Raw genomic sequence first — 21,135 nt, forward strand, 5'->3', positions numbered from 1 at the left:
GCACCGACGGACCAGGTTAGTATCGAAGGCGGCGATGGCGGCGTTAGGACGGCGACCAAGCGGCGCTCGAAGGCAGGCCGTCGGGCGGGCGGCGTCGGGCACCGCGCGCCCCTTACCCTGGTCTCGGCCGGCACCAGCAGGCCGAGCCGGTGCGCCTCCACGATGTTGATGAAGTGGTCCACCTGGCGGACGTCGCCGGCGTTCGGCGTCACCAGGCCCTCCTCGATGGCGGCCAGCAGGTGGTGCAGCCGGTCCGTGAGCGGGTCGCGCACCAGCACCGTGGTCGGGTCGATCAGACCGCGATCAATGGCCTCCGACAGGGGGATGGGGCGGTCCGTGAACGGATCAACGAACCGCTCCCGGTCCAGGTCGTACAGATCACTGTCGAGCGCCTCCAGCACCGAGAAACAGTAGCGCGGCGTTACGATGACTCCCTCCTTGATGGCTTGCTCCAGTGTCAGGAAGTGGCCGGTGGTAGTGTCCAGCACCATACCCTTGTCCTCTTCGATCAGACCCTGCTCGAAGGCTGCCGGCAGACGCACCAGACGCGCCCGCTTCGTATCCTTCAGCAGAACTGTGTTGGGATCCAGAAGACCCAGGTCGAACGCCTTTTTCAATGTGACTGCCTGGCGCGAGCTAGGCTCGATGTAGCGCGCGTGTTGCACGTTCAGGGAGCCGTTGTCGATAGCCTCTTGGAAGGCCACTGGCGGACGCAGGTACAGCATGGTACGCCCCTCAAACAAAATCAACTGCGGCGACAGGCGACCGGGGCTGATGTCAATCATGGCGCGGTGTTTCGGCTCGATCAGTCCGTCCGTGATGGCCTGCTTCAGCGGCCGCAGCTCCTTGGTGGTCGGATCCATCACGACGGCCGTCTCCGGGTTGATGATGAGCTCCTTGATCGCCTCCTCCAGGCTGTAGTTGACGAGGTTTTCGCGGTCCGAGGGTCGCGCTGAGTAGGCCATCGTCGCCTCCTGCTTCATGATGTGCTCTACATTGACTACCTCCTCGGGTGACACATCTTCCGTTACCAGCAGCTCGCGGTCGAAAGCCACGCTGTAGTTGTAAGCACGCTTGGTGAAGGTGTCAATTACGCGGCCCTTGTTGGTCTGGATGTTGCCCTCTTTGATCGCCGTGAGCAGGCGCTTGTGCTTGCCTTGGACGGTATCGTTGAACTTCGTCGTTTTTCCACAGAGCAACCCACGCTGAATACCGTCATGAAGATCCAGATTGTCACCCGTATTGGGGTCAGAGAACTTTCCGGAGTCCAGATGACACAGCTGGTATTTGATTGCGTCCTTGATGCGCAAAGGTCGCTCACTAGGCACGATATACCGCAGCTTCTTGGCTTCGATCATGGTGATCTTCTCGCGGGTGCCTGGCACTACGTACCAGCCGTTCTTTGCGTCAACAAGCTCATCCTTGACGGCGTCAGTGAAGCTTAGGAAACGGCCAGTTTTGGCGTGTTTCACCGGAGAACGCTTAGGATCGAGCAGGTGGTGTTTCACAGCGTCCTCCAGGGTCAGCTTCCGACCGGTGCGCGGCTGCACGATCTTACCGGTCTGTGGGTCATAGAAGCCCATGTGCACCAGGTTGTAGAGACTCATCGGCTTCTCGAAGTCAATGATGAAGCCCTTTCGAAGCGCCTCGCTCAGAGAGATGTCGTAGCCAGTCTTGGGATGGCGGAAGGTTCCTCGGCGGCGATCGATAATGCCTGCGCGACACGTCTCGTTGAGGTTCAGCAGACGCTCCTCCTCCGTGTCAAAGTAGCACGGCAGGCCTGGATTGATGATGAAGCGCTTGATGATATCGTGGAGGCTCACCTTCCATCCCGAGACCGAGTCAGTGAAGCGGCCTGTCTCATCATCGTACATACCGTCCTTGATGGCCTGCTGCAGGGAGAGCGAGTGCCGACTGTCAACGACCAGCCCGACTTCAAACGCCTCCTGCAGCGAGTAGTCACTGTGGGTCTCGAAGTTCTTCACGCGAGCGGTGTCGGGTTCCACAAGACGACGGCGCATCGCCTCCAGAATGTCGACGTTCTTCCAGAAGCCGCGAATCGTGTCGCGCACGAGCACAGACTTCTCGTCCAGGATGCCACGCTCATCGACAGCTTCCAGCAGCGTCAGCCAGTCGCCCGTCGTCGGGTCGAAGAATAGGCCAGTGTCCTCATCATAAACGCCCTTCTGGATAGCGTCTTTGATTGACATCGGCAGTTCAACATCCGATATGAACCCTTCTTTGAACGCCTCATTCAACGGCATGCGACGTGTTTTGTCTGGACAATACACGCCCGTTGTTCCGTTGATTATGCCCTCACGAAGAGCACGCGGGAAGCTAAGCACACGGTTTTTGCGGTCGTCACGCACAATCGTGCACGAAACATCAATCAGGCGGATCTTAATGGCGCGCTCGACAGTGAACGTCTCATGCGTGTCTGGCTCAGAGACACGGCCAGTTCGCGGATCGTACATGTTCTTTTCGAACACTTCTCGGAGTGGCACACGTTTGGGAGGCGGGAGCAGCACCTGGTGCTCCATGGCCTCAGCCAGATTGATTTCCTCTCCCGAGCGGGGGTCTGTCACCGCTCCCGACACCGGATCCAGGAAACCGCGCTCAATTGTCTCAAGGAGGTTCAGCACCTCGTTGGTGTCCGGATGCTTCATGGTCTCAGCAAAGGTGTTAATCTCAGTGCGAACAATAGCCTCCTCGATTGTCACACGCTCTTTCGTGCGGAAAATAATCAGATGGCCAGTAGCCCGTTCGTACAGTTCTTTTTCGACGAACTCCTGCAATGCCAAAGGAGGCTTGCGCTCGGCCAGCATGCCCTGATCGAAGGCACGATCCAGCGGCACATCGTGGTCTGGCTGGCGAATAACGCCACGCTCTGTGTCCACCAGGCCAGCACGCACGGCTCGGTCGTAAGTGTGGATAACCTTAGTCTCCACATCCACCACAATGATCGACTCGACATTGATGATTTTCAGTTCAACAGCTTGTTGGAGTGTCACATCTTCACCACTCGCCGGATCAATGATCTTTCCAGTGTCTGGTTCGTACAGGCCCATCTGAACAGCGTCAGTGAGATCAACTGGCATAGGCTTTGTCCAGATCATACCCTCACGATAGGCGCTGTCGAGTGGCTTGCTATGACCGCTTCGGGTGTCAGTCACTTGGCCAGTTGTGATATCCACCAAGCGTGTGGTGATAGCTCGTTCCAGCGTCACAGACTCGTTCTTCTGCGTGTCCTTGATCTGTGATGATTCCGAATCGATCAGCTGCCGGTGAATAGCTTCGTCGAGTTTGACGGGTTCGTCGGTACCCGGCACAATGATCCGGCCGGTGCCGGGATGGTACAGCTTGCGACGGATGACGGCCTCCAGCGACATGGGCACGCGTCGGGGGATGATGATTCCCTTGTTCAAAGCCTGTGCCATAGGCATGTCCCTGTTGTGGTCGATGTCCTTCACAACACCGTCAAGGAGGTCGATCAGTCCATTTTCTTCAGCCTGCATCGCTGGTATGTACTCGTTGGAGTTCTTGTCAATCACCAACACTGTATCGAGGTTCACGATACCCCTTCGGAAAGTTTCGTCAAGTGGCATTGGCTTATCATAGCCAGGCACACTCACAGTACCGCGCTTGGGACTGTACCATCCCTTGTCAACGACTCGACTGAGCGGGATCTTCGTTGGCTTCTCGTCTTCTGGCTTCACTAAGCCTTCTTTGACTGCACGGAAGAAGCTCACTGTCTCACGAGTCTCGGTGTCATACACGTCACCTGTCTCGGCATCAACGAGCTGCTGCTCGATCGCCTCGTCCATTGGCATGTAACGATTTGATTGCAAGTCAAGCACACGAATCGCTTCAGCCGGCATGATTCCAAGGGTCACCAGAGACTTGAAACTAACGTGCTCCTGCGTGTCTGGGTTGATGAAGCGGCCACTGTCAGGTTCGTAAATGCCTGCCTCGACAGCAGACACGGGCCGCATCAGACGACGCACAATCGTTGATACCTCTTCTACCAGCACAACCTCCGTACGGCTCATGACCATAACAACACTTTCTAGCGACATGATTTTCTTGGAAATGATATCACGCACAGGAATTCGCTTGTCTGTTGCCGGAATGATTAGCACACAGCGATTCGGTTCAATCTGATCTTCGTCAATCGCCTCTTGGAGTGTCACTTTGGGACGTTTTGGCAGCTGAGTATACTTAACTTGCTTGACTGTGACAAATGTTTCCGGTTCCTTGGCCGGTTCCACCTCATGTGTGAGTCGGGACGTTTTTGTGGGCGATCGCCTCTCTGGTTCAGACAAATCTCCATCTTTCTGTGCACGAGGACGACTCGGCTCCTCCTTAGATGGGCGTCGGCGAGGGGACTCTTCATCACTTGGCTGCCGCTTGTAAGGCTTAGCTCGGCTCGGAGAGGGACGAGACGGCTCATCCTTGGAAGGACGCCTCCGAGACGGTTCTTCTTTCGAAGGAGCTTTGTGATGAGGTTCTTCCTTAGTCAGGTCACGAGACGCATCCTCTTTAGTTGGCGATCTTCGGAAAGGTTCGCCCTTGGTTGAAGGCTTCCGAGATGGCTCTTCTTCAGATGGAGAACGACGGCTAATATCCTTGCTTGGCGTCTTTCTAGATGGCTCTTCTTTGCTGGGAGACCGTCGCAATTGATCATCCTTTGTCGGATATTTGCTAGAGGGCTCATCCTTCGCAGATGATTTGCGTGTAACGGGCTCCTTTGGTCTTCTGGATGACACAACTATCGACACTTCTTCCAGCAAAATAATTTCAAGTCGACTGACTACCTCAACAACGCTGTCGAGCGACATAATCTTCTTTGAGATAATATCGTCCACGGGGATGCGTTTCCCAGTATTGGGGACCACAAGCGTACACCGTTTTGGCTCGATTTCATCAGCACATATGGCCTCCTCAATAGTCATTCTGGGCTTTTTCGGAAGTTGCGAATATTTGCCTGGTTTTCTGACGCTTTGTGAGGGAACTTCATCGAGTGGTGTCTTGCGAGAAGGCTCCATTGTTTTCGATGTTTTAGGATATCGCTCGGTTTCTGGCGTAGGCACCTCTTCTTGCTTGTCATCCTTACCGATCGGCTTGTCCATTTCAGAAGGCTTCCTGCCTGGTTCCCTAAATGGTGCTGTCACAGACGGCTCGTCTTTGGGAGATAGTTCACCATTACGCTCCGCTGGTCGCGTGCTTGATGGCTTTGTATCCGTTGGATATTCGTCCGATGGTTTACCCTTGACGGGCGATTTGCGGCCGGGCTTCTCTTCCGAAGGAGCTCGGCGCCCGGGCTCAGTCTCTGATACTGGCTTTCGGGAGGGTTCTTTTCTTGTGGAAGACAGCAAAGCAGACACTTCTTCGATAAGTGTGATGTCTGTCCTGCTGATGACCTCGACTACGCTCTCCAATGACATAATTTTCTTTGAGACAATGTCACGCACTGGAATCCGCCTTCCAGTGGCAGGAACAACTAGAGTACAGCGCTCCGGCTCTATTTCATCGGCACATATCGCCTCTTCGATGGTCATTTGTTTGCTCTTGGGAATACGAGGTTGTGGTCTGGGTTTCGGGGCGCTGCGTTCTTTTGGCAACTGATCTTCGGGCTCTTCTTTTGAATCGAAAGGTGAATCGTCTTTGGGTTTTTCATCTTCACGCTTCTTGACAGCCTTCTTGGCAAAGTCAACCAGCGACTGTCCTTTAGGAATGTTGATATCGACTGAAGCGATGAGCCCCTGCTTGATTGCTTCATCCAGCGGTGTCTTCCGCCCAGTCCTGGGGTTCGTGACGTCGCCGGTGACAGGATCAATCTTCCTCTTGTCCATGCCGTCTGCGACCGTATATGTGGTGCCAGTATTCACTTCAACAACCACGGAGTACTTGTCAATAATCTTCTTTTCTGTGGTATCTTTAAGAGTCAGCGGTCGGCCCGACTTGGGATCCCGGAAGCGTTTGTTCTTTTTGTCGTAAATGGTGAGACCAGCCTGAACCAGGTCCATGGGTGTCTTGAACTGCTCGTTCGGCTCAAGAATGTCTGTTGGTTTGAGGACACCCTTCTCAATCGCATCGGTCAGGGGCATTTTTTCTCCAGTGTGAGGGTCAGTGTACGTCTTGGTCTTGAAACAGATCAGTCCCTTCTTAACGGCTTCAGTGAAGGACATCTTTATTTCACGCGTAGTATATTCTTCTACAGTCTCATCATCGTCTTTCACAATGCCCTTCTCTCTAGCCTCATCGATTGATATGATCTTTCCCGTCTTCAGGTTCTTCACTTGGTCAGGTCCATGCAAGATGTGACCTGCAGTCAACTGAATAGTTCGAGTGGTGATGGTGTGATACTGTGTCAGTGTCTCCGTGATTCCATCACATGGTGCCAGCAGTTCATCATCTGGGCTGACGGGCTTGATGCGAATCAGACCGTTCTCGACCGCCTTTCCTATCGGCATCACTTCGTTGTTCTTGGGATGCCTGAACGTCTTTTTCTTCACATCAATCAGATTCTGGTCGAGAGCATCCATCAAATCGACAGCATCCGGACTCAATGGGAATGGGAGAACCATCAATATGTCCTGATCAATGGCAATCTCCAGGGGAACCATTTCCTTGGTGACGTTGTTGAGAAGTTCCTTTTTCTTCGGCTCTATGTAGCCTCGCTCAACAGCCACTGGGAATGTGATGCCAAGAGGAGGAAGGTCATCATTTAGGGCGTATGTGCTCCAATCAAAGAAACCTTCATTGTGAGCTTCAGAAATGGTTTTTGGACGATCTTCCGAACGGATTTCATTGGTTTCAGGGTTGATGAAACCTCGCTCTATAGCTTCCTGCAAGGTGATTGGTTCTTCAGTTGCGCCAAGCACCCTCGATAGCGGGTCCAGGATTTCGCAAATCAGAGCTTCTTCGATCGTGAGCTCGGCACCAGTCTCAGGGTGAATAATGCGCTGTGTGCGAGGGTTGAAGAGACCCTGATCCATAACGTCCGGGAAAGTGAGACACCTCGCCACCGGGATCAGCAGGTTACCCCGATAGATGTCAATAACTCCACGCTCTATGGCTTGCTCAATCGTCAGGTCTTCTCCCTTCAAAGGGTCTTTGATGTTGCCTGTCGTTGAATCAACCTTGCCGGTCTTGATCGCATCTAAGAGGGTGCATGGCTTCCCCCTGCTATCTTTGAAGCTGTCCGGGTTATCCAGAACATCAGCGGTGTCTTCATCAATGAGATTGCGGTCCACTGCATCTTTTGGTTTAACAACCCTTCTCCGAACCTTCTGCAGGATGATTGGCTTCCCTTCTTCGGCTTCGATGGATTTTGCTCTGCCGATGGTTACACTGAACTTTGGCTCAGAGATTCTGCGCATTGGCCTCTGTCCCCGAGTGCCTGGCTCTTCAGTTGGTGTCTGAGGCATCTGACCCTGTGATAGTTCTTTGGCATCCTCAGGGGTTATTAAACCCTTTTCAACAGCCTCCTCGAGTGGAACTTCCTCACCAGTCCTTGGGTCACGAACGATGATAGAAGTTTCGATTAACTGAGAATCATAAGTGATTTGGCCATCGGCTCCATCCACATAACCTTCCGCGGCATATTGGTCAAACGTCTCCTGGTCGATAACACCTCTCTCAAGTGCTTCTTCCAGAGTGATTTCTTCGCCGGTTTGAGGATGTACAACAAGAGCCTTCTTTACCTTCTTGGTAGTGACTCCTCGCTTCACAATTTCAGCTACATGCATATCATCCCCATCAGTTGTGGTGTAATACTTGAGCACCTCTTCGCCGCCCCTGTCCGGAGACTGAGATGGTCTAATCGGTCGCTGCTCCACCGGTCTGGGCTCCTTAGACGGGGACTTGCGTCCTGGACGATCCGGCTTGTCATCTCCTGGGCGTCCAGGTCTATCTCCTGAAGGTTTCGGCTTTGCATCGGATGTCCGCCGGGGTCTGCCATTCTCTGGCTTGTCTGGCCGTTCAGTAATGTATCGTGACGTAACGGTAGTTCGTTTGGTTGAGTGAACAGAGCTATCGGGGGAAGCCCGGTCCGGCGACTCATCACCAGGGTACCCCGGCTTTTTAGTGAAGGGTTTCGTGAGCGATTCTTTCTCTGGTGATTTGTCACTCGGTCGCCGGGGCCGATCACCCTCCGGATAGCGCGATTTATCATCAGGTCGTCGAGGTCTATCATCTCGGGGACGATCTGGACTAACATCACTCAGACGAGCGGGCTTGTCTGTCCCAGGGCGGCCAGGCTCGTCATCTGCAGGACGAGACTGATCCTCTCTGATGTCGCGCGGTTGTTCGTCTCTCGGACGGCTTGGCTTATCTCCAGGACGACGAGGTTTATCACCTGGGCGTCTAGGCTTGTCATCGCCTGGACGTCTGGGTCTGTCTTCTCCCGGGCGGCTGGGTTTATCGTCTCCCGGACGACTTGGTTTGTCATCTCTCGGGCGGCTAGGTTTGTCATCACCTGGATGTCTGGGTTCGTCGTCTCCCGGACGTCTGGGTTTGTCGTCTCCGGGACGCCTGGGCTTGTCGTCTCCCGGACGAATTGGTTCGTCGTCTCCCGGACGTTTGGGCTTGTCGTCTCCAGGGCGCCTGGGTTTGTCGTCTCCGGGACGCCTGGGCTTGTCGTCTCCCGGACGGCTTGGTTTATCGTATCCCGGACGACTTGGTTCGTCGTCTCTCGGACGTCTGGGTTTGTCGTCTCCAGGGCGCCTGGGTTTGTCGTCTCCGGGACGCCTGGGTTTGTCGTCTCCAGGGCGCTGGGGTTTGCCGTCTCCAGGGTGCTTGGGTTTGTCGTCTCCCGGACGTTTGGGTTTGTCGTCTCCAGGGCGTCTGGGTTTGTCGTCTCCCGGACGGCTGGGTTTATCGTCGCCCGGACGACTTGGTTTGTCATCTCCCGAGCGGCTTGGCTTGTCGTCTCCAGGGCGCCTGGGTCTGTCGTCTCCCGGGCGACTTTCATCGCCAGGGCGTCCTGGCTTTGCGTCTCCGGGGCGACCAGGCTTGACCTCGTCAGGACGTTTCGGTCTACCAGGTTCAGTTTTCTCAGGTGACCTGCTTGCGGTTCGTGGTGTTGGCGTGGTCCTCGTAGATTTACCAGGACTGTCGGGACGTTTTTTAGCAGGATATTCGTCGTCAGGACGACTCTTTGCCGGTGAACGATCAGGAGAATCATCAAGTCGTTCCGGTTTGTCATCACCAGGGCGCTTAGGTTTGCCATCAACACGATCGGGCCGTTTATCGCTGGGACGTCCTGGTTTGTCGTCATCCGGTTGTTTCCGGTCTGGCGATTCGTCTGGTGATTTTTCACCAGGGCGCTTCGGTTTATGCTGCCCTGGTCGTTCTGGTTTTTCGTCACCAGGGCGACGTGGTTTCCCTCCAGAACCTACAGGTGGATCATCTTCGGGACGTTTTGTCCCATCACCGGGACGTTTTGGCCTTTCATCGATCGGTCGACGCGGCTTTTCATCATCAGGACGCTTTGGTTTGCCATCGCCTGGCTTTCTTGGCTTATCGTCTTCTGGCCTTTTCTCGGGGGATCGGCTGGTGTACCTAGAGGTCACAGTTGTTGTAGTTCTGGAGTATCCCTCGGGACTTTCAGGCCGCCTATCATCAGGAGAATCGTCGATGGGACCCTCCTTCAAAGGCTTCCTCGGAGAACGATCACTAGGTAGATCATCAACAGGCCTCTTGGGCTTATCACCACGTCGAGGACGATCCAAAGAATCGTGTGGTCGACTAGGCTCATCATCTTGAGGGCTTTCAATTTGTGCAGTGAACGTTGACGTTACTGTAGTCCTGGTCGTACGAGTGGTACGGCGTTCCGGACTTTCAGGACGGTCGTCAGGCGAGTCTTCGCCAGGCTGACCAGGTTGACTGGATTTGTCTATCGGACTTCTCGGCTTCGCATCATCAGGGCGTTGTGTGCCAGGCCGTGATGTAACCGTGGTTGTTTTTGTCGTCCGTGTTGTATAATCATCAGGACTCTTCGGACGCTTGCGATCAGGTGATGTATCGCCAGGTCTCCCAGGTCGTCCGGCTGAAGGTTTGGTCGGCGATTCACCTCTTGGAGAGCTGTCGCCTGGTCGTTTTGGCTTGTCCAGTCCTGGCCGTCCAGGTTTCTCGTCATCAGGACGGCGCCCCGGTCTTCCATCCTTCGGACGACTGGGTTTTTCATCATCAGGACCGACTGGCTTTTGAGAGCCGGGACGGCCGGGCTTATCTTCACGAGGACTAGGCCGGTCTTTCACGGGGCTACCAGGTTTGATGTCTCGCGGACGCGATGGCTTATCAATATCTGGGGACTCTGGTTTGTCGCGACTGATGCGCTTTGGTTTTTCATCTGTGGGATGGCGACGCTTATCATCCGCAGGTTGTTTGGACTTATCAGGCTTTTCAGGAGATCTGCTTGTAACTCTCGTTGTAACAGTTGTTGTTTTCTTAGTGAGTCCAGAAGGGCTTTCGGGTCGTCTTTTATCCGGAGAATCTTCAGCCGGACGCCGTTCCGACGGCCTAGAGCGAGAAGGGCTCTGATCACCAGGCTGTCTTGGACGATCATCAGGTTCACTAGGACGACTCTCAGGCTGATCTGGATATTCAGTCGTATAATGCGATGTTATCGTTGTTCGAGTTCTAGACGTGTACTGGTCAAGAGTGTCAGGCGACTTGCGTCCGGGTCGCCCTGGCTCATCGTCTGTAGGAAGATACGGTTTTGGTTTACCGTCCTTTGGTACATCTCCCGGGCGTTTGGGCTTACCATCGTCCGGCACATCTTCTGGACGCCGTGGCCGATCATCCTCTGGCTCATCCGGATATCCCGCTGTGTAACGCGATGTCACAGTTGTCTTTGTTGTCCTATATGTACATCGATCAGGACTTTCGGGAGACTCGCCTCTTGGCCGGTCCGGATGTGACCTACCAGGAGAGTCATCACCTGGTCGACCTGGGCGAGCTGGACTACCTTTGGATGGTCTCCTATAGGTAGGAGTACCTTCATCAGGTGATGTGTCACCAGGACGTCTTGGACGGTCACTAGCAGGCTGTTTGGGACTCTCATCGCCCGGCTTTTCAGGATATTGCGTTGTTTGTCGTGATGTAACGGTTGTGCGAGTTGTGCGGGTTGTAAAACGATCAGGGCTTTCTGGAGACCTATCTCTAGGTCGACCAGCCTTTGACTGCCCCGGCTTGTCTGGACTATCCTTTCTGATATCATCTGGCTTTTCCCTCAGATACCTGGGCTTGTCATCATCTGGTACGTCTCCTGGACGTCGAGGCCTACCATCTTCTGGCTCGTCTGGATATTCCGTTGCATACCGTGAAGTAACAATAGTTCTGGTGGTTCTAGCGGTGTAAATGTCAGTGTCATCCGGGGATTTACGTTCCGGTCTGTCCGGTTGGTCACCATCGTCATGGCCAGTAGGCTTATCATCAATCGGGCGCCTCGGAGAGGAATCTTGGGGCTCGTCGGGGCCTACACCGATGTAACGTGAGGTAACGGTCGTTGTAGTTCGTGTAATACCACGGTCAGGACTTTCAGGAGATTCGCCCCTTGGCCGGCCAGGTCGGTCAACGTCATGGGGTCGTCTTGGCTCCGGTTTAGGGCGGTCACCAAAACGTTTAGGTCTATCTTCATCCGGCCGATCTGGCTCCTCTGGGCGGCTTGGCTTCCTTGGCTCACGCTCATGGGGTTCACCTGGGTATCGTCTGGTAAAGCTTGATGTAACAGTAGTCCTCGTTTGTGAAGTGTATCTTTCAGGGCTCTCGGGACGTTCTCTGTCTGGAGAATCACTCAATCGACCCGGTTGTCCTGGAGCACCCTTTGATGGCCTTCTGACTGGTTCACGTTTAGGTGATTCGTCACCAGGACGACCAGGCTTGTCATCTCCAGGACGTCTGGGACTAGTGTCACCGGTACGTCTAGGCTTGTCATCCTCAGGATGTCCGAACCTGGCACCACTGGGACGTCTGGGCTTATCATCTTCTTGGTCCTCAGGCTGATCTTCACAAGGACGTCTTGGTTTCTTATCCCCCGGACGACTAGGGCTAGCTTCATAGGGACGTCTGGGTTTTGATTCAGATGGACGTGATGGTTTTCTATCACCAGGTTCATCGTCATCGGGCTGATCAGGCTTCTCAGGGTATTCAGTCGTAAAGCGCGAGGTTACGATTGTCTTGGTGCTTCGAGTAGTGTAGCGCTCTGGACTTTCAGGAGACTCGCCCCTTGAACGAACTGGCCTTTCACGCCCTGGTTTCTCATCTGAAGGAAGTCGCGGCTCATCGTCTCCAGGACGACCCGGCTCGTCATCCCCTGGACGTCTGGGTTTGTCATCCCCTGGACGTCTGGGTTTGTCATCCCCTGGACGTTTGGGTTTGTCATCTCCTGGACGTCTGGGTTTGTCATCTCCTGGACGGCGGGGTTTATCATCCCCTGGACGGCGGGGTTTCTCATCCTCTGGACGTCGGGGTTTGCCATCAACTGGACGACCCGGCTCATCGTCTCCAGGACGACTCGGCTCGTCATCCCCTGGACGTCTGGGTTTGTCATCTCCTGGACGTCTGGGTTTGTCATCCCCTGGACGTCTGGGTTTGTCATCCCCTGGACGGCGGGGTTTGTCCTTATCTGGCTGATCAGGATAATCGGTGGTATACCGTGAAGTGATAGTTCTCGTCACCGTTTTGGTGTAAGAGCGAGGACTTTCTGGGCGTTCTCTGTCTGGATAATCGTCATCAGGTTGTTCAGGGGATGGCCTTCTAGGAGACCCCGCATCGGGTGATTTGTCTTTAGGGCGACGGGGCTGCTCATCACGAGGCCGATCCGGCCTGGTAACACCGGGGCGTTCCGAATGACTATCTCTGGGACGTTCAGGCTTGTCATCGTCTCCAGTATGTTCAGGGCTCCTGTCACCTGGGCGTCTGGGTTTATCTTCACCCGGATGTCCTGGCTTATCCTCTCCTGGGCGTTTAGGACTGGTATCACCCGGACGTCTGGGCTTGTCATCTCCCGGGCGGCCAGGTTTGCTATACAATGGCCGTTTAGGACTAGTGTCGCTAGGACGTCGAGGCCTGTCATCTCTCGGACGGACTGGCTCATCGTCACCAGGGCGTTCAGGACTGGTGTCTCCTGGGCGTCTAGGTTGATCCTCTCCTGGACGACTTGTCTTGCGCTTGGGACTGGTGTCCACAGGACGTTTAGGTTTGTCATCTTTAGGACGGCCTGGCTCGTCGTCTCTAGGACGATCTGGCTTACCATCTCCCGGACGGTCTGGTTTGCTGTCTCCCGGGCGTTTAGGACTGGTGTCCCTAGGTCGACTAGGTTTATCATCTCCCGGACGATCCCGCTTCCCATCTTGAGGGCGTTTAGGACTAGTGTCACCAGGACGTCTAGGCTTGTCATCTCCCGGACGGTCTGGTTTGCCATCTCCTGGGCGTCTAGGTTTGACATCTCCTGGACGGTCTGGCTTGCTATCTCCTGGTCGTTTAGGACTGGTGTCCCCAGGACGTCGGGGCCTGTCATCTCCTGGACGATCTGGCCTGACGTCGCCTGGTCGTTTAGGACTAGTGTCACCAGGACGTCTGGGCTTATCATCTCCTGGACGATCTGGCCTGTTATCTCCTGGCCGTCTAGGACTGGCGTCACTAGGGCGTCTAGGTTTGTCATCTCCTGGACGATCTGGCTTGCTATCTCCTGGACGATCTGGCTGGCTATCTCCTGGCCGTCTAGGACTGGCGTCACTAGGGCGTCTAGGTTTGTCACCTCCTGGACGGTCTGGCTTGCTATCTCCAGGGCGTTTAGGGCTAGCGTCACCAGGACGTTTTGGCTTGTCATCTCCTGGACGATCTGGCCTCCTTTCTCCAGGACGTTTAGGACTGGTGTCACCAGGACGTTTAGGGCTGGTGTCACCAGAGCGTGTAGGGCTCTCAGGGCGTTTAGGCCTGCGACTGGTGTCGCTAGGGTATCTGTGCTTATCTTCCGGTGCCTCCGGATGTTCATCCCCAGGAGCTTTTGGTTTCCTATCCTCTGGACGATCGGGGCTTCTGTCGCCGGGTCGTTTGGGTGAAGTGTCCGGTGAGCGTAGAGGACGCTGAGGCTCATCGTCAGGCTGATCAGGGTATCCAGTCGTATAGCGCGAAGTTACAGTAGTCCTAGTTGTTCGAGTGGTGAAACGGTCTGGACTTTCTGGAGACTCGACTCTTGGTCGAGACGGCCTGCCACTAACAGGATGTGCAGGTTCATCATCTGAAGGACGTCGCGGCTTATCGTCTTTAGGGCGACCCGGATTGTCGTCTCTAGGACGGCGGGAATCGTCATCCCCAAGTCTGGGTTTGTCATCTCCTGGACGCCTAGGTTTGTCATCTCTCGGACGTCTGGTTTTGTCATCACCAGGACGCCTGGGTTTGTCATCTCCAGGACGTCTGGGTTCGTCATCTCCAGGGAGTCTGGGTTTTTCATCTCCCGGACGTCGGGGTTTGTCATCCCTCGGATGACTGGGTCTATCGCCTGCAGGACGGCTAGGTTTACCATCACTGGGTCGTCTGGGTTCATCTCCAGGACGCCTGGGTTTGTCATCTCCCGGACGTCTGGGTTTGTCATCTTCAGGCTCATCTGGATATTCCGTGGTAAAGCGTGAAGTGACGGTTGTTCTGGTCACTGTTTGACTGTAAGAGCGAGGGCTTTCCGGTCGGTCCATATCTGGAGAGTCATCGTCGGGCTGTCCAGGTCTTCTTGGAACACCCCTCTCTGGCCTTTTAGTAGATACGTCATCGGGTGATTTGTCTCTCGGCCTGTCGCCTGTGTCATCAGGGCGTCCAGGTTTTTCTTCCTTTGGATGTCTAGGTTTGTCGTCTCTAGGACTTCTTGGCTCATCTCCAGGACGTCCCGGTTTGCTATCTCCAGGACGCCGTGGTCTAGTATCCCCAGGACGCTTGGGCTTATCATCTTTGCGCTTTGGTTCATATTCTTCGACCTTTGGCTGATCGTCGCCAGTACGTGGAAACCTATCTCCAGGACGCCTCGGTTTATCGTGCTTCGGTTCATCAGGAGTTTTGCTGGTGTACCTAGACGTAACGGTTGTTGTGGTTGTAGTTTTTGTATAGTCATCAGGACTCTGTGGTCTCTCATCAGGTGATTTATCCTTTGGACGCCCAGGACGTCGAGGACTTCCCTTTGATGGTCTCCTCGGAGATCGATCGTCGGGAGACCTGTCACCAGGCCGACCAGGTTGATCATCACCAGATGTCGGACTAGAACTGTCAGGACGAGGCTGATCAGATCCAGGTTGTTCTGGTTTCTTATCTCTAGGAAGAGATGGCTCCTTTTCACCACGACGCTTGGGCTGTCTGCGCGTAGGACTATCTGGCCTATCGTCCTCAGGACGAACTGGCTTACTGGCCCCAGGACTATCCTTTGGCTGATCCGGATAATCAGTTGTATACCGAGAAGTAACAATTGTTCTTGTTGTCTTTGTGGTGTAGCGATCGGGGCTAGTTGATTTCGGCCTGTCAGGAGAATCATCATGAGGACGGACAGGACGTCCGGAACTGTCCTTCAACGGTCTCTCAGGAGAAGTATCGGTGGGAGATTCGTCACCGGGGTGGCGAGGCTTATCCATGCTAGGCTTCTTTGTCCGATCTCCAGGCCTGACAGGCTTGTCGTCGGCAGGTTGCCTATCAGGACTTTCATCTGGCGAGCTCTTCGATACCCTAGGACGTTCTGGTACGTCCTTCGAAGGACGTCGAGACGGCTCGTCTTTGAGGGGCTTGTCACCTTTCTTCGGCTTGTCACTACCGGACCGGCCCGGTTTTTCAGCGGGTTGTTTCGGCTTGTCACCTGGCCGGCTTGGCTTGGAATCACTGGGCCTTCTAGGCTTGGGCTTTTCGTCCTCTGGCTTAGATATTTTGGATAGATACCGCTCTGTAATAGAGGATGTCCGCTTCGTGGGCGATTTTGGCTCACGGTCAGACGGAATTCCGGCTGCCGGTCGGTCTTCGGGGGGCACCCGATCACTGGGCCGCCTTGAGGGTGGACTCCGGGTCCGACCAGGTTGCTGTGGTTCTCGAGGCTCCCGATCAGATGGAAGACCAGCAGCGGGCAGGTCTTCGGGAGCCACTCGATCACTGGGACGCCTGGGGTGCTGACGAGGCTCGCCGCGGTCCGGAGAACGAGGCCTGTCATCGGACGAGTATCGAGTAGTGTACACAGAGCGTGTCGTATGCGTTGTGTATTGACCTGGCTCAGGTTCATCTGGCCGCGGATGTTTCGGCTCCTTCTCATCAGGACGATAGTCACCGGGGCGTTTAGGGCGCCGCTCGTCTTCTGGTTCATCTTCCGGCTCCTCAACTGGACGCCCATCGACATAGCGAATGACTCGCGTGGTGGTGGTGCGAGTAGTTCGCGTCGATCCTGGGCGGTGATCATCATCCTCTGGCTCATCTTCTGGCCCCTCCACACGTTTACCATTGACATACCGAACGGTGCGGGTTGTGTACCGCGCGGTACGAGACGTGCCTGGGTGGTCGTCATCGTCATCGGGCTCCTCCTCTACCGGTTGACCGTCCACATATCGGATGGTGCGACGCGTGGTGGTGGTTCGGGTTGTTTGCGTAGTGCTGCCGTCATCGCTCCGCCGTGTGGTGTAGTAGCGGGTGGTGTACTGCTCCGGCTCGTCGGGCTCCTCCGGCTCGCCTACGCTGGTGACGTAGCGAGTGGTGAATTGAGGCGTACGAGTGACGTGCCGCCGCGTCTGCGTGGTGAACTCTGTATGATAGCGCGGCTCATCCGGTTCTTCCTCTGTGGGCGCATCGAACACAAGTTCGGTATAGCTGCGGGGTTGTCCGGGCTCACGTGGCTTGTAGATGCGAATAACATCTGTCTGGTCGACAATGCGTCGGATCTCGATAATGCGCGTGCGGTGCACTACGGTTCGAGTGGTCTTCTCGATCTTGATTATTCCACGTTCAATAACCTCCTTCAGCGGAATACGTCGGGTGCCGTCTACAAACTGGCCGTGCGGATCAAGGGTACCTTGTTCCAACGCTTCCTCCAGATCCAGTGGTCGTCCATGTGGTTTGGTTGGCTCACGAAGAGTAGCAGATGTCTTATCAATGATGCGCAGGGTAACGCATTGTTCAAATGTGATGACTCGGTCCGATCCTGGGAAAATGAAAGTGCCAGACACGGGATCCAGGTAATTCTTTCGGATAACTTCGTCAAGATACCAGCCATCTTCAGGCATTTCCACCTCCAAAGCATCAACGGGTTCAGCTTCCTCTTGTCGCGGAGGAGTGTCTTCATGTGGACGGCGAGTGAAGAATTTGATTTTGCTGCGAACATCATCCTCTGGACGTAGCCGCTTCTTATCAGGACTGGGCTCACGTTCCAGCGGATGCTTTGGGGCACTACTGGTCTTCGTGAGTCGAACCGACTTGAACTCGGGTTCATCGTCCATCGGCTGCACTCGCCGAGGTTCCGGGTCCTCCTTCGGCTCAGGCTTCTTCTTACGAGGAGCACGCTCACCAGGCCGTGGGCGGCGGCGTGGCGCTTCTGGTTCATCATCATCGATCTCATAGTACTTGCGTGGCTTGCCAGGTTGTTCAGGCTCATAAACGCGCACTTGGTCCGGCTCTCCAACGATTTCGATGATCTCAACTGTGCGGACGAGCCTAACCTGGGTACGTCGAACTTCAGTGCGTACGAACTTCCTCTCTATTGCCTCTTCCATGGTGTACTGCTTCCCGTTCACGATGTACCGACCTTGATGATCCAGCACACCTTTATCTAGTGCTTCTTCAATATCCAAAGGTTTCTTGCTTTCAGGATCTTCCACCTTAGCCGATTTACGGTCAATAATTTTCAGTGTAACACACTCTTCGAATGGGATAACTCGGTCAGCTTCGGGGAAGGCAAAGATACAGCGACGCGGGTCATAGTAATTCATGCGAATGACTTCGTCCAGGTACCATCCATCCTCGGGCATCTCAAGGACTGTAGTGGTCTCTTCCTCCTCGTCTTCATGAACAGTCGGTGCGTCCGGAGGTCCAGTGGTCCTCCGTCGGCGCACAGTGCGCTTCATCACGTACTTGCGCACTGTGGTCACTGTAGTTTCCTCCACGTCATCTCGTGGCCGGCGCGCCACGCGCTTGTAGATCTTGGTGGTTGTTTCGGGCTCGTCCTCGTAACTGGAGCGCACAATGCGCGTGGTGCGTGTAGTTCTCTCGTACCCATCGCCGGGCTGTGCCGGCGATCCGGGCGCATCCTCAGCCGGTATCGGCTCGGCTGACCAGTCGCGCAGGCGTTTGGGCGGCGAGGTGGCGCGGTCGGGCGTCGGTCGCTTCTCTCCAGTGCGCGTCACGTATGTGCGGTACGTGCGCGTCGTGGTCGAGGTGCTGCTGGAGCGGGGAGCATACGGACGACCGGGCTCGTAGTCGGCCGGCACTTCCTCCAGCAGACCGTCCCGCACCGCCTCGTCCAGAGGCATTCTCTGGTTACTGGATGGTACCACAAACTCGCTGCGCGTCTCGTCAATGTATCCACGTCGAATCGCTTCATCGAAGGGCATTGGTGCCGACTGGCCATCGGAGGTCACCGTCACGTACCGCTTGATGGTCTTCGTGACGGTAGCCGTAGTGACGGTGATGTTGAGCATGCTCTTGAGCAGGGAGGCGCCCTCCAGGGTGATGCAGCGCCTGCGGACGGCCTCTTCGAGCGGCATGGGCTCCAGGGTGTCAGGGTCAGTCACCTGGCCCGTCTGGGGGTTCAGCCGCTGTCGGAGCACCGACCTAAACACAGTCAGTTCGTGATCGCCGTCGTGGATTCCGATCGGACGAGAGAGCATCTCGTTGATCTGCGGTTGGATGTATCGCTGCACGACCGCCTCGTCCAGCGGGATCGAGCGACCGCTCTTGCTGTCGCGGAATTCGCCGGTGGTGCGGTTGACAATGCCTTTGGTCAGCGCCACGTTCAGACTGACGTAGTCGCCAGTATCCGGGTCCTTGATGCCGTCAATGTCGAATATGGTCTTTGTGGACACAGACGTGATGAGTCCACGGTTCACAGCCTCGCTCAATGAGAACACATCGTCAGTCTGCGGGTCACGGAACTTGCCCTCGGGCAAAACGATCCGCTCGGCGAAGGCCTGGGGCAACGTCAGAAGCTGTGCCGTTGACAGGTTCGTCACACATTTCAGCTGCGTATCGACGATACCTCGGCGCACAGCCTCCAGAAGCGTCACGCGCTCCTTCGTCACCAGGTCGTAGATGGTGCCGGACGTCTCCATCCTGCCACCATCGTGGATGTCCTTCAGTGTCAGAGGTCGGCAGAGCATGTACTGTTTCACGGCGTCAATGAGCAGCATCCGTTTGCGGGTCTTCTTGTCGATGAATCGTCCCTGATCTGGCTTGATGATACCTTGCTGGATGGCTTCATTGACGGTAACCTTTACACCTGTGTCTGTATTCAAAACCTCATGAATGTTTGGGTTGATGAGACCACGCGAGATAGCCTCCTGCAGCTGTAGTTTTTCGCCACGGTTTCGATCCTCAAATGTGCCAGTAACGTAGTCAACAAGTCCCTGCTGCACGGCGTCCGACAGCGAGACACCGCACATGCGGGTGTAATCGTGCGCCAGTGACAGCAGACCCCTGTCGAACGCCTCCGGGAGCGGGTAGCGCCGGCCCGAGTCGGGATCGGTCACCTGGCCGCTGTCGGTGTCCACTTGGCCGGCGATGACGGCCTCCAGCAGTGTGGGCCGGTCGGAGGCCGACGGCTCCTCACTTACCTGACGCGGCCGCTCGGCGGCAGCCGGGCCGACAAACATGCTCTCCTGCGGGTCCATCAGGCCGTCCATCATGGCCTCCAGCAGCGTCAGCGGCCGGTCCGACCTGCCGTCGAACACGCCCGACCGCTGGTGCATGAGCTGGCGCAGAGAGGTGTCCAGCAGACCGACGTCCACCGCCTCGTCGACCGAGTGGCGCGCGCCCGTCGACGGGTGCACGAAGCAGCCGCGGCGCGGCTCGAACAGACGCCGCCGCGTGGCCTCACCCAGAGTGAGCGCCTCGCCCGTCTCCGGGTGGGTGACGCCGGCCACGTTTAGCAGCTGGCCCGCGGCGCCGTCCGCCTCGATCCGGTACGAGTGGGTACGGACCGAGCGCGAGCTGCTCTCAGTGACGGGCGCGCCGCTGCTCGAGCTCGAGTAGGTGTAGGAGCGGACCTGGCGCGACACAGTGGTCTCGCCTCCATCCGGGCTGGAGTAGCTGTAGGAGGTGGATGAAGTGTGCGGCTCCATCTCGCCCTCGGTGACCATCGAGGTCACGTAGCTGCCCTCCTGCTCCGGGTCCGTGGATCCGCCTTGCGACGTGACATATCTGTGGACACATACCGGAGGGTGTGGTCAGAAACAGCCGAGAGTAAGGGCACAGCCGGCGGTACGGTCACATACCACAGATGGCAGCACAGTCACAAATGGTCGGTTGGCAACACCATCGGAAAACTGAGAATGAACACATCAAGCAAGACAAGAAAACACGATAAGATTTTTTTTCATCACCGTTCCGTGCTTTTATCCTCAGGATACTGAAATCCTTCTCCTCCACGCCGCAACCCCCCTCCGGGCTGGACAGGCAACTTTATCTCATGCGGGCTGCTCCCTTGGAGCGGCACCGCTGCTCCCGAGGGGGCGCACCCCGTAGCCAGGTGCAGTGAGTGCCTTGGGGCTGGGTGGCCTGTCCTCTGGACGGGCTCAGCCCCGGCGACTCACTAGGGTGCCTGCCCAGACCAATGTCTCCCCCTATATCCTATCATCCTCCCGGCTCTGAAATGGTCTAATTGGACCGAAAGGGCCTAACCCAACAAAACAAAACAAACAAACAAACAAAGATTTTTTTTATCAATTCACCATTGACAAACACATGAATGATACTATCATTTCTTACGCCCCCTCGCCCCCTCCCTTCCCGAAAGAGTAACGCACCACTGTATGTATATTGCAGGTCAATGTATTGTCATTGGTTTTCAATGAATGTCAACTAACTATGAATGGTTAGGACAGCCGGCAATGAAACACATCATCTTTAACAAGTTCTCAGTGCCACGGCTCTGTCCAGTGTCCACTCAATCGTCAGTGTTTACCG

General features: G+C 55.6%; 1 protein-coding gene across 40 annotated transcripts in view; it reads right to left on the bottom strand.

Annotated features, from left to right (window-relative positions):
* The window catches only part of LOC122393155 (microtubule-actin cross-linking factor 1-like), a 215,643-nt gene that overhangs the window by 30,421 nt on the left and 164,087 nt on the right, over positions 1-21,135 (bottom strand). For 35 of the 40 annotated variants that reach the window (XM_043388981.1, XM_043389155.1, XM_043388970.1 and 32 more), the window contains exon 3: positions 117-20,370. The exons of the other annotated variants lie outside the window; for them this stretch is intronic. In XM_043388981.1, the coding sequence (XP_043244916.1) occupies positions 117-20,370 (20,254 nt within the window). The remainder of the gene's footprint in view (positions 1-116; positions 20,371-21,135) is intronic. 40 annotated transcript variants of the gene reach the window in all.

This window comes from Amphibalanus amphitrite, unplaced genomic scaffold, assembly GCF_019059575.1.
Source record: "Amphibalanus amphitrite isolate SeventyFive unplaced genomic scaffold, NRLGWU_Aamphi_draft 000024F_arrow, whole genome shotgun sequence".
In the NCBI taxonomy this organism is placed as follows: Eukaryota; Metazoa; Arthropoda; class Thecostraca; order Balanomorpha; family Balanidae; genus Amphibalanus; species Amphibalanus amphitrite.